The sequence below is a fragment of the Neofelis nebulosa genome, chromosome 7, assembly GCF_028018385.1.
Source record: "Neofelis nebulosa isolate mNeoNeb1 chromosome 7, mNeoNeb1.pri, whole genome shotgun sequence".
Taxonomy (NCBI): domain Eukaryota; kingdom Metazoa; phylum Chordata; class Mammalia; order Carnivora; family Felidae; genus Neofelis; species Neofelis nebulosa.
The window spans coordinates 74,885,949-74,898,236 of NC_080788.1; the positions used below are offsets into that span (position 1 = coordinate 74,885,949).

The 12,288-nt window shown below is 54.9% G+C and overlaps 2 protein-coding genes across 6 annotated transcripts; one reads left to right on the plus strand and one right to left on the minus strand.

Annotated features, from left to right (window-relative positions):
* The first annotated feature begins 22 nt into the window (after window positions 1–22).
* Window positions 23–3,441, plus strand: THTPA (thiamine triphosphatase). Of its 2 annotated transcripts, none has more exons than XM_058738606.1 (3): window positions 23–236; window positions 724–1,275; window positions 2,606–3,441. In XM_058738606.1, exons 1-3 carry the CDS (start codon window positions 176–178, stop codon window positions 2,749–2,751), a joined length of 759 nt encoding a protein of 252 aa, XP_058594589.1. In that variant the 5' UTR covers window positions 23–175; the 3' UTR covers window positions 2,752–3,441. The 2 variants fall into 2 exon arrangements, with proteins under 2 accessions (XP_058594589.1, XP_058594590.1); XM_058738607.1 differs by having other exon boundaries at window positions 207–324.
* An 8-nt stretch (window positions 3,442–3,449) lies between these two features.
* Window positions 3,450–12,167, minus strand: AP1G2 (adaptor related protein complex 1 subunit gamma 2). 4 transcript variants are annotated; one of them, XM_058738585.1, is made up of 22 exons: window positions 11,874–12,167; window positions 11,311–11,515; window positions 10,725–10,849; window positions 10,442–10,583; window positions 10,224–10,320; window positions 9,977–10,053; window positions 9,763–9,858; window positions 9,271–9,351; window positions 8,873–8,971; window positions 8,642–8,697; window positions 8,361–8,474; window positions 8,024–8,164; window positions 7,871–7,925; window positions 7,665–7,787; window positions 6,887–6,976; window positions 6,672–6,799; window positions 6,310–6,414; window positions 5,857–5,977; window positions 5,638–5,773; window positions 4,154–4,317; window positions 3,840–3,938; window positions 3,450–3,737 (listed from the first exon to the last, which is right to left on the minus strand). In XM_058738585.1, exons 2-22 carry the CDS (start codon window positions 11,512–11,514, stop codon window positions 3,636–3,638), a joined length of 2,355 nt encoding a protein of 784 aa, XP_058594568.1. In that variant the 5' UTR covers window position 11,515; window positions 11,874–12,167; the 3' UTR covers window positions 3,450–3,635. The 4 variants fall into 4 exon arrangements, 3 of the variants coding, with proteins under 3 accessions (XP_058594568.1, XP_058594570.1, XP_058594569.1); XR_009264306.1 differs by lacking the exons at window positions 3,450–3,737; window positions 5,638–5,773; XM_058738586.1 differs by lacking the exons at window positions 3,450–3,737; window positions 3,840–3,938; window positions 5,638–5,773 and having other exon boundaries at window positions 4,129–4,317.
* Window positions 12,168–12,288: the final 121 nt, after the last annotated feature.

Consider the following 12,288-nt stretch of genomic DNA (forward strand, 5'->3'; position numbering starts at 1 on the left):
GCCTGAGGCCTGAGACCCGGGCCGACCCACGGGAGCCGGAGGGGTCGGACACGAGGAGCAGAGTGCGGGGGTAACCTCTGCGCTCCCAGCCCACCGCCGAGGTCGCGGCACCCCTATCACGTACCTAGCCTCTCAGGCCCCGGCCTATCCTCGGCACCGCCACATCACGCCTAATATGGCCGCTCGTGCTGGGACCGGCCCGGTGCACAGAGAGCCGGGCCGAGGTCCGAGGCCAGGTACTGCTCCCGGCATTCCTCGCTGGCGTGGTGTGGGGTCCCCTCTCCATCTCCAGGTCCCGGGGGAGGGAGGCCCTCGGGCTTTGAGGTGAGACCCGGGGCTCCGCTACCCGGTGCTGTGGCGAAGGGCGGGGTTGTTCCGGGAAGTGAGCCACCGGCCACCCGGGGTAGCAAGGTATGGAAGACAAGTACTGAAAGGAGGACACCCACTACAGTTCTCTAGGAAGCCCTTTGAATTGACATCATGAACCGTGTAAGGGATTACCTGGAGATCTGTCACTGTTGCAGGGCTTTAGAACATCAGAGACAGAGGGGACCATCCATCACTAGGCAGGGAGAAAGGGCTGTAGCCCCAACAGAGAGCCCTGTGACAGTGTGTCCCTCATAAGTTCTTCCCCGGGGTGGGGGAGGGGGTGGTTACTGAATTGTCCCCCTGCAAGGCCAAGCATCCTTGGGAGCTCAGCAAATTGTTACTGACTGATTACAGGCATCATGGCCCACGCCTTGATTGAGGTGGAGCGAAAGTTCATTCCTGGGCCTGGCACAGAGAAGCGGCTGCAGGAGTTGGGGAGCACCTTAGAGCACCAGGTCACCTTCCGGGACAGATACTATGACACGCCTGAGCTGAGCCTCATGCGGGCTGACTACTGGCTGCGGCAGCGAGAGGGTAGTGGATGGGAGCTCAAATGTCCTGGAACAGCAGGTGTCTCAGGACCCCACCAGGAGTATGTGGAACTCACAGTTGAGCCTGCAGTTGTGGCCCAGCTCTGTGAGGTGCTGGGGACTGAGGTCCTGGGGGCAGGAGGTGTGGCAGCTGTGCTGGGCCCACTGGGGCTGCAGGAAGTAGCTAGTTTTGTGACTAAGCGTAGTGCCTGGAAGTTGGTGCTCTCTGGAACTGATGAAGAGGAGCCTCCGCTCAGGGTGGACCTGGATACAGCGGACTTTGGCTACACCGTGGGTGAGGTAGAGGCCCTGGTGCACGAGGAGGCTGAAGTCCCAGTTGCCCTGGAGAAGATCTACAGTCTCAGCAGCATGCTTGGTGAGGGAGACAGGCCCTTGTGTGCGTTCTTTGCCTTCATTATCTGTCTTCTGGGTGTACCCACTGAACGGGTTCATGGGGACAGTTCGTGGGGAGGGTCTTGGGGTTATTTCTGTAGTGGATATTGTTTGAGCAGTTTTTTGGAAGACCCAGTTTGCTTTTATAGTAGCTGCCTAACCTGAGTCAAGTCCTTCCAGGTCTCTAATCTCTCTCAGTCCTTGCCTCATTTAGTTCACACACCTCCAGCCACTCCAAGTTTCCATCAGTTCTCTGCTTTAATCCATCCACCCATCCTTCTCTCCCCCAAATCCCGTCCTCTTATTTTTACAACTACCTGGAGCCCTCATTTAATTTGTCCTGTTGACTTTGACTAAAAGGCGAGAACAGTGTATTTATGTGACAGGCAGCAAGACAAGTGTTGGCTGATTTCTTTTTCTGTAGACAGTTCATCCACAGAAGTATGAGTTTGTGGGGCGCCTGGGTGGCGCAGTCGGTTAAGCGTCCGACTTCAGCCAGGTCACGATCTTGCGGTCCGTGAGTTCGAGCCCCGCGTCAGGCTCTGGGCTGATGGCTCGGAGCCTGGAGCCTGTTTCCGATTCTGTGTCTCCCTCTCTCTCTGCCCCTCCCCCGTTCATGCTCTGTCTCTCTCTGTCCCAAAAAAAAAAAAAAAAAAAAAGTTAATAAAAAAAAAAAAAAAAAGAAGTATGAGTTTGTGCATCCCATGAAGCCTTAAAGCCGTGGAATGCTGTTCTCGCTATCTCAACAAAGTTCACCACTATATGCCCAGCATGCTGCGAGGCACTAACAATAAGATACTGACTTATTATGGTTCCATACCACCATTCTAGATGCTAGAATTCTATGTGAGTCCCACCCCACGGCTATAGCTACTTCTGTCATTTCTTCTATATCCCTTGGGTTCTCTGTGTGTACCTCTGCATGTGCTTCATTACCAACCCAATGAGCTTTGGCCTGCCTAGACGGGCTTTAATCTCAATTGAGGGACGGAGCAATAACTGAAATGAGTGGATATTGAGGTATCCTCTTGTCTTCATGGCACCTGAGCGCCTCCTCACCATTTCTCCTTGCTGGAGGAGAGGCTCACGCTTGGCTTCCCAGCCCCACTCCTACCTGAAGTGGTCCTTGTAGGCCCCACTTCCACAGGCCAGTCAGGGTGAGGGCTGGTGGGTTATAGAAGCTGGTCGGGTGGCATTCAGAATCCCAGTGCTGCCTTGGAAAGAATTCTGGGGTCTGGCTCTCTGGACAGGGAGCAGAGTCAATGCATTTGAAGCTCTGTCTGGTTCTCTCCTCCTTCCCCTTTTGCCTGTAGGTGTGCCCGTACAGGAGACAGCACCTGCCAAGCTGATGGTATACCTACAGCGTTTCCAGCCTCAGCACTATCAGCGCCTGCTACAAGTACACAGACCCAGAGAGAAGCCACAGGGGACTAAAGATCCTGACGGCAACTTGGGCTAGGGTGTCACTTCCTCAACAGGGAAGAGTCTGAATCTAACAGGGTTCCCACCTGGGCTCACTATGCCTCTTCCCCTGGCCTCCTTCTCACACTGACTCCCCTCTCTCCAGCCCTTCCTGTTCTTTCACCTTACCCTCAGCTATCCTTCCTTGAGCCCTCCCTGGCTGCCTCCTCTCCCTCATCCGTCAGATGCAATCTGTGGGCCGCCCCTCTCCCCTGGCCGCTAAGCAGCCTCCATTGATTTCCGCTCGTGTTTATAGGATTTCCACTTAGCTGTGATCAGTAGTTAAGCACAGGAAAATCCCTTGCCACCCCCCTCCCTTGGTCGATGCCATTGATTCTGCCAGCGGCTCCTAAACCGCCTTACAGCTGAGTTAGAGACAAGGGGAGGGATTTCCCTGCCTTGGGGTGTGGGAAATAGCAGCAGGTTGGGAAAGTGGGTGAGAATCTGTCAGAAATCTAGAAGTTCTGGTTTTACTTTTTGCTCCTGCGCCCTACTCTGGCCCAGATGGTAGAGTGTCTCCTATGGAGGTTTAGGGGCAAATTTGCTCCCCATCCTGGAAGGGGTAGAAAGAAAAGTCCTCAATTGTTAAAACAGGTTCCTAAGGCTCAAAGGAAGATACATACTTTAGTTTCTGGATAAGAAAACTCTTCCCTTCTATGATTCATAAACACTTTCTATCTCAAATATACCCAAATATGGCTTTTGCCCCTCAGGCTTTATTGGGCTTTCATTATTGGGAAGGCAGGCCCCCACAGTTTTTGCAGGGGCAAGCACAGGCCCAGAGCACCACCTGCTGGTAGCCAATCACCAGGCTCCAAGTGGCTGGGACCCTAGGGGGGGTTCAGGACACAGGAGGATTTCAGACCGCGAGTAGAGGCTGAGTTACTGCCATGTCTCCACAGGCAAGTTGTTCACCTCAAAGATCTCCTGCACCGACTGGCCAAAGTGGTTGTAGGTGAGGCGCAGCTTTAGCCTCAAGGGGGCCTAGGAGTATGAGAGTGGAGACCAAGGTTAGCACCTGTGATTTGTCCTGTCCCTGGGCCTTATCAACAGGAAGGGGTTGTGGGTGGGTGCTCTTGAGCTCACCTTGTTAGGATTGAGGATTCTGAGGAGCTGGGTCACTGGAAGGCCACCCTGAGCTGGAAGTGTGTCCCCACTGGGGGCCTGTAGCTGCAGCTGGAAACTCTGAACACAGGAGATTGGGCAGAGCACAGTAAGGCAGCTAGCTGGGCTCAGGCAACCCCTCCACACCCGAGAGTCTCAAACCCTCTTCCCATAACTTCCCAAGTGCTTGTCCCTGCATTGTCATTTCCTTCTCATTCTTCCTCCCACCCACCCCCTCTACTTAGCCTTTTCTCCTCAAGTGCCCAGGCCACCTCAAATCCTGGTCTTCCACAAACCTTGGGCACAGCAGCCTGGCAGATGAAGTGGGTGACATCAGCTCCTGAGGTGTTGGTAGCAGTGACCATGATTAAGAGCAAAGCAGGAGTTCCAGAGGGTCGAACAAAAGACAGATTCAGCTGTAGTCCTTCCCGCTCAAACACTCTGAGATTTGGGATGGAAGCTGGAATATGGAGAGACAAGCAGCTCAGTGTATGGGCGAAGATAACAAGCTCATTCATTCATTCAACAGAAATTAAGTGAACACCCACTGGGTGCAGGGCAGTGCTTGAGATGCTAGTGACAAAGTGGACAAGAAGATGAAACTCATAGTCCAGTGGGCAGAAAAAAACAATAAACAAGAAAACAACCAAGATAATCACAGACCAATTTGTGCTGTGAAGAAAATAAACGATGTCAGAATAACTGGGGAGAACTAACTTAAATAGGAGTGGTGGGGGAAGGCATCTGACATTGTGGCTGAGGCCTGAGAAATGAGAATGAGCCAGTCGTTTGGTGTGCTGGGCAAGAACATTCATGTAAAAGGAACACAAACTGCCAAGGGCTTCAGATGAGAGGGTCTGAGATGCTGACAGGCCAGTGGAGGGGGTAGCGGGGAAAGAAGATGAGATGCGCTGGGAGGAAGGCGGGCCCCACAGGTGAGGGTAAGAAGTCTGGAACAAAGGGAAGGCATTGAGGGGTATCTGAGAGGGAATGGGCATAAGCTAATGAACACTTACCTATCAAGAGGGGATGTGATTTTGGCAAAGAAGGAGAACCAGCACGTTTCCACCCCTCCTTTTCTTAAGACGTCTCCCATCTCCCCCTGCTTTCTTTTTTTAAAGTTTATGTATTTATTTTGAGAGAGAGCATGTGTGCGTGCATGTGCAGGAGGGGTAGAGAGAGAGAGAATCCCAAGCAGGCTCCACTGTCAGAGCCTGACATGGGACTCCATCCTGTGAACCTCGAGATCATGACCTGAGCCGAAATCAGGAGTTGGACACTTGGGGCACCGGGTGGCTCAATCAGTTAAGCAACCAACTCTTGATTTCCACTCGGGTCATGATCTCACGGTTCATGGGATGGAGCCCTACGTGAGCCCCGCATCGGGCTCTGTGCTGACAGTGCAGAGACTGCTTGGGGATTCTGTCTCTCTCTCTCTCTCTCTCAAAATAAATAAATAAACACTTTTATTTATTTTTTTAATTAAAAAAAAATTTTTTTTAACGTTTATTTATTTTTGAGACAGGGAGAGACAGAGCATGAACAGGGGAGGGTCAGAGAGAGGGAGACACAGAATATGAAGCAGGCTCCAGGCTGTCAGCACAGAGCCCAACATGGGGCTAGAACTCACGGACCGCAAGATCATGACCTGAGCCGAAGTCGGCCACCTAACCAACTGAGCCACCCAGGTGCCCCAATAAACACTTTAAAAAAAGAGTCAGACGCTTAACTGACTGAGCCACCCAGGTGCCCCTCCCATCTCCCCTTTGCTGAGGCTTACGTGGGGGTGGAGGTGCACCGGGAAGGTCGAGGAGGTGTACTAAAGCGCCTCCTGGGGAGGGATCCAGAGGGGGTGGGGGCTGGGCATCCCCAGAAGTGCCATCCAGGAGATCTAACAGATCCAAGAGCTTGGAGGCCTAGGGGAAAGGGCAGAAGGAGCAGGGCTGGGTGTGGAAGCCCAACCAAGTCCTCATCCCCCTGCGGCTTCCGGCCTCCTCACCTGGGGCTCTGTGGACACAAGGGCTGTTTCCGAAAGCTGGGCTTCTTTGCTTTCCTTTGCTTCCCCATCAACCTGAGACCCGCCTCTCTCCACAAGAGGCATCTTTTCCAGGATGGCGGCCCTGAGAGAATGGAATACAGGTGTGTCCCTCTGAGTGGACCCTGAGCTTTTCATAACAAGCATGGGGGAGGGAAGGGTGAGACCATGCAGAACCCTGGGCACATGGTGGGTCAGAGTGCCTTTCTGATTTCCTAAGAGGGCACACGGTTGCCAGTTTTCAGATGAGCAAGGAGGGTTGGAAGCCAACTTAGCTTCAGTGAACTACAGGCAGGAGGCTCTGACTGTGGAGGAGTAAGGACGCAGGTGAGGATGAGACCCTTGTGCCCAGAGAGGGGCACTGGGGAGAGGACAGGTGAGGAGAGGGCAGGGGTGTGGGTCCTACGCCAATCGCACCTCATGTGGTCATACTTCTGGAAGAGCGTGTTGTACTCCACAGCCCGCTGCTGCAGCTCCACATCCAGGCAGCTCCCGTAGATGGACACCACCTGGCGGATGCGGCTGGGCCACAGGGTGGTGTGTGAGTGGGGATGCAACCTGCCCTGCCCTTCAACTCCAGGATATGGCAGGGAAGGGAAAGGCCCCACGGAGCAGGGGGATGCCCACAATACTTGGCTCAAAAAGAAGAACCTAAGGATTGGGGGAACTGGGATGTGTGTATGGAGAGAAACTCAGAAGCCGGTGGGCACAGTGAAGGGACATCTGTCCCTGGAGACACCAAGAAGAAGGTCTCTGGAGGGGCTGGGACCCTTTCTTACTTGCTGTCTCCACGGAGCCGGGTGCTGAGCTTCATGAGGGCTGTCAGGGCATATCCTCGGGTGGCTGGCTGGGACATGTGGGACTGCAGCACCTTTTCCAGCAGTGCCAACACCTCCTCTTCCTCCACCTTCAGCAGGGACAAAGGTAGTAGCCCTGGGGCATCTTGCCTCTCCTGCTGAGTCCCTCCTTGGTGTACTCCCAATGGAGGTCTTACCTGAAGGGGCTCTGTTTCCTCACAGCTCCCTTCCAGCAGGAGGTCCCCGTATTCTCCAATGCACCAGGCTGCCACTTGCACCAGTGGTTGCTGCATGGGATAAGAAACATGGTAGGCCAGGTTCTGGGCCCCCTCCTCAGCTTCCAACACCTGTGACCTCCCTTTATGCAGCACAGAGGTAGTGGGGTTTGGAGGGGTGGGGAAAGGGAAAAGACTTGCCCTGGAACAGTTATGTAAGTTTGTTTCCCCGCTGGCTCTGTCCTGGCTCTTGGACAACTTCTGCCCTCTGGTGGCCACGCATGAGAACTACATGGCTTCATCAAAAGGGGCTCAGCGAGAGGGAAGCAAGAGGGTCCTTCCCTCGAAGGGGTACCATGGTTTCTGCCCATTCTATTTGGATAATATGGAGAAATGACTACTGATAGTGGCTGGCTTCTGTTAATCCACTCGGAATTCAAGATAATAAAGCCTGATACATGAAGAAAGAACTCTATCTCATTTGACCCTCAAGACTGCTCTGGGAGGTAGACAGCTGAGTACACTGAGCATAAGGAGACTTAAATAAGTCATCTGTAGTTACACAGCCAGTAGATACCAGAGCCAGTTCAAAAGTCTAGGTGTTCTAACTAAAAACAGGGCTGTGTCCTTGAGTGTCTCTGCGAAGTAGGTAGCTGTGACTTCCAGGGAGAAACAGTAAGGACTCCGGTGGAGGGAGTAGGTGGCCCAGGAAGGGCTAAGAGGGTTGGGCGGCCCTGGGTCTGGGTGGTGGGAACAGTACTTGGGAGATGTCCTCTGCCAGGGCGCTGTACAGGCGGCGCACAGAATAGGCATGTAGCTCCTGGGCCCCCCCAATCAGCTGGGTCAGGTTGGCCACTGCATCATCCCGTACATAGATGCCTGCCTGGAAGAGGTGAATGGGGCCAAGTCAGGGTGGTGAACCCTGCCCACTCCCTCCCAGCTCTCTTAGTCCAGTCCCTGCCTCACCGTTGTCAGCACGCGCAGGATGGTATCTATGTGCCATCGCTTGGTTGGGGCAAACCTAGGGGACACATGGCTCTTCAGCCCTGGTGCTGACCCTCCCCAGATTCTACCGTCTTTGCCTCCTGGTCTTTGCCTACTGGGCACCTGTCACCTCACCTCTCTGCTGCCAGCAGGATGCCTGAGGCACAGTCAGCCCGTAGATCTGGGGGGCAGGATTCCAGAAAGCTCTGCAGCTCTTGTGTCATGGCTCGCACGTTGGAGCTATTCACCAGAGCCAGGCTCAGTTCCAAGGCCCGCCTATCAAGAGAAAGAGATCTGTCTATACGGAGTAGCCAGGTCACCCCAAGACATATCTCAGGCCCTCCCTTCTCCAGGCACTGGAGCGGCACCTGTCTCCTTAATCCCCCTACTTCAGCTGTCTGATCCTATCCAGGTCTTGGCTACCAGGTGCTGGGCCCTCTGCCCCATCTTCTCTTTTGTCTGTCCCACTCACCGGCTGAGGGAGGCATCAGGTTCCCGCAGACATTCGACCACAGTGGGCCGGTGCCGCTGTACAGCGCTGTGATCAGACTGCACCATACGCAGCAATGACGTCAGGGCTACATACCTGGCGAGAGTGGGAGAGGCCTTATCACACCATGGCCATCAGCGCCCTCCCTGCCCCATCCTGCCCTGAGTATTGGAATAAGAGGTAGGTGAATCAGGAGGCCCTGATTCAGGGGCGAGGGCCAGGTGCTCAGTGGCACAGCCCAGCCAGACACCTGGGACTATCACCTAATGTTCTTGTCATTGTTGAGCAGGAAGCGGCCAAGAATGTTGACGGCTAGAACCTATGGGAGGCAAAGGTTGAGGACAGTCAGGGAAGGAGCAACTGTCCTTGTTAAGGAGTGGGGAACTTCGTGGCACGGGATAATGGGTGGGGAGGAGAAACCGGTGAATAGGACCCATCTGCCTGGCTGGGGCTGGTGAGTGGGGCCCCAGTGGGTGAGGCATATGGGAGGATACCCGAAGGCCAGGTGCAGAGCGGATGTCCATGATGGTCAGCACTGTCTCAAACAGGACTGCACTGCCCGCATTTCGGCTGGTATCTGTGTTAGTGGCCACCTGAGTGGGTGGGAGAGAAGGTGCAGCTAGAAGGGGCTCTGTCCTCTCCTCAGGTCTCTGGAGGGTATCCACCGTGTCATCCCTCCATCATCTAACGAAGTTCCCTGAGCCCCCACCATGTGTCAGGGACTACCACACTGAGACAGACTGTGTCCCTCTCCTCATGGAGATCCCAGTCTAGAGGGAAATGGAGATGTGACTATACGGCCACCACAGAATGGGTGGTCATGTGAGGGATGCCTGGGGCTGGTGGGATCTCAGAGCAACACACCTAACTGGTGCCCCGCTCCAGCCCCAACCTGAGCCAGCAAGTCATTCATGGTCTCACTGCTCTCTTCGTGGTTCCGGCCCAGAATCCGAAGGAGACGAAGTATCCGGACCTGAAGTTGGGTTAAAGGTTGAAAGGTGGAGGGGTTCAGAGGGTGAGAAGTTGGGCTGAGAAAAATCCAACACTGAAGAAAGTATCATGAGGGGTCTGGCTGGTTTCCTAGAGCTTCCCTGCCCCTGCCCCTCACCTTGGGTCCCATGGGTCCTGGGAGATCAGACGTGTGTGAGGCTCAGGGATTTGGAGACAGGCTTTTTTGTTGTCATTGTTACCAAACTGGATTTTCTGACCTTTAGGTATCCCCATTCCAGCACTGGTCTCGGGATGACCTGTGCAATCCTGTGTCTGCCATCTTCCTGCCTAAGACACTGACTGACCCAAAGGGTTCTCTGGGAGGTGACCGATAGCCATGGGCTTACTGATAAGCTCTCTGTTCCAGGGATACAGCAGGAAAGGATCGGCCCACCTGCAGGAAGGGGTCGCTGACTCCAGATATACTGTGTTCTGTGGAATATCCCGTTGTCACCAGAGTCCGGAGGATCTTCACCAGCTGGGGCACCACCTGGAGGGAGGGCACAGCCTTACTGGGCATTCTTCCTCAGCCTTTCAACCTTCAGCCCCATTCCAACCCCATTGCCCCTCTTTTCCTGGACCAGGGCCTGCCCCTTTCACCAGCCCACCTTTCGAAAATGCTTGAGGGCTGCAGGGCTTCGTTCACAGAGCTCCGTGATCAGCGTGATGGTGCCCAGCAGGATGCCTGGTGTGGGGGTAGGGAGTGAATGGTGGGCCAGGGGCACAGGAGAGCCTACTGCGTGTGTTTGTGTGCACATGCTACCCCTTCTCCTATGGGCTGGTGTTCCTGTCCCATTTTTCACTTCCGTCCATAGCCAGAGGTAAGGCAGGGGACAGGGAGCCCTGTGGCCTTACCATGGTGGCGTTCATGAAGCAGTTGGGCACAGGGTGGGAGGAAGATGTTGGAGAGCTCAGGGACCTTCCGGATCATGTGCACTGCAGTCAGAACAGCCTGCAGAGATCAGGGGGCTCAGAAGAGGGCAGGGGTCTGCCAGAATGGACCTCCCACCTTTAACACATGGCCAACAGGACAGTTTCTGGTGGGGCAAGGGCCTGCAGTCCTGCCATCTCACCTTCTTGCGCACGTAGGAGCTAGGCTGCAGGAGCAGTTTCTCCACCTCAGTGGCCAGGTCCCGGCACATTTCAGCAGAGCCCATAGTGCTCAGAGTGCACAGGGCCAGGCCTTGTACTGCCTGAATCCCCTGGCTCAGATCACTGCAGAGTTGGGGAGGGTGGTCAGTCAAGCTCTGAGAAATCTATCCTGCCCAGTACCTACATTAGGCAGCCCCCTGGGATTTCCCAGTTCCCCACTCTTCCCATCTCCCTGATTCCAAGTGGTTCCCAGAACCCTCTCACTTCTTGATGCTGTTGGTAATGAGCAGGTGGGCATCCTGCCTCTCATCCAGTAGAAGCATGGCCCCCAGGTAGCCCACCCTCTTGTCTGTGAATCTAGGGGAGGCAATCAGTTTCAGGCACTCCATCTACAGGGAAGGAGGGAGAACAGGAAGGGGCAGGGGTGAAACTGGGAGGCACTAACATCCCTTTTCTATCTTCTTTACCACCAGATTAACTTATGGTAGCACCATTTCCCATCACCCTCCCTTCAACAAGAGGAAAGGCTTAGGAAATTCAGAGTTCGTGGGTAGTTTCGAGGAACCAGGAGTCGAGGAGGATGGGAGAAGAAAGGAGGTGACTTGAATGGGGCTGGCCAGAGAATGAAGTGTTCAGTCCAGCTTATGACCCATAGGGGTTGTAATAAGGACGGGGGTCAGCAGTGCATGCTGTGAGGGAGGGCTCAGAATCTTTGTAGAATTAAAAAAACAAAAAACAAAAAAACAAAAAACCCCACAACAACCAGGGCACAACTAGGTGAGGGTGTCCAAGACCCTGCTCTATTAGTCTTCTTCATCAAACTCAGAAGGGAGGAGGGCCTGCCCAATACCTGTCCAAAGTGGGCGGGGTAGCCCAACATGTGGACGTAGAGCAGTTTGGCCAGCTGGCGGTGCCTGTGCAGAGGGTCCCCATCGCGGAAGGAGGCGCGGATGTGGGCGCACTCCTTTTGGATCACCTCCCGCTCCTGGGCCTGGGTCTTGGCCCCACGTATCTCCTCGATTAGATCTTGAAGCTTCAGTGAAGGTACCACCATCCTGAAGGGGCAGAGCCCGGAAATGGAGAGGGCTTTAAACCCCTCGGGCCGAATACCTGGCCTTCTAGTCTAGGTTTGCCCTGTGCCATCTTGAGGGACCGGGCCCCGAAGCTACCCTAAAACCGAGCCCATATTTACCTTTACCCACGTGGATCTCCACACCCCACCCCTTCCACACTGCGGGAGGAGATTCCCCATCACGCATGCGTGCCCGCCCCACCTCTGCTCCCGTTCGTACTGAGCATGCGCCAGAACCCCGCCCCCCCCCCGCCCCCCCCTCCCCCCAACCCAGCCTCAGGCCCCACCTGGTTTCCCATCCCTAGCTCGGCCATTCATTTCCTTTCAGGGCCTCGAGCTACCTCTTTCGTGGTATTCTTCCCCAGGGTCACACCTCAGGCGGCTTCAGCTTCACACCAGGGCGCCAGCCCTAAAGACAGCCTCACCTGGCTGGTCTCAACTCCGCTTCTTTCCCCCCAGCGCTTCCGGGTACAGGGCCCGACAGGGGTTGGTCCTTCGACTGGTCCTTCCCTCTTCCCGCCCTCTTCACGGGACCCCGCCCCTCCCGGGCAGCCCCACTGAGCCGTCTAGAGTATAGAGTACTCTGACCTCAGGCCTCGGGCTTTGGAGTGGGGGGAAGGAGCTCTTCTGGCAGCAAGACTGCATGGCAGGCCTGGGGTTCCCCAAGAGGGCTCTTTGTACATTCTCATCACCCAGAGAGCCTCAGAGAGCTTGGATTTGAAGCCATCGCACCCCAAAGGAGATGACAGTCCCCCC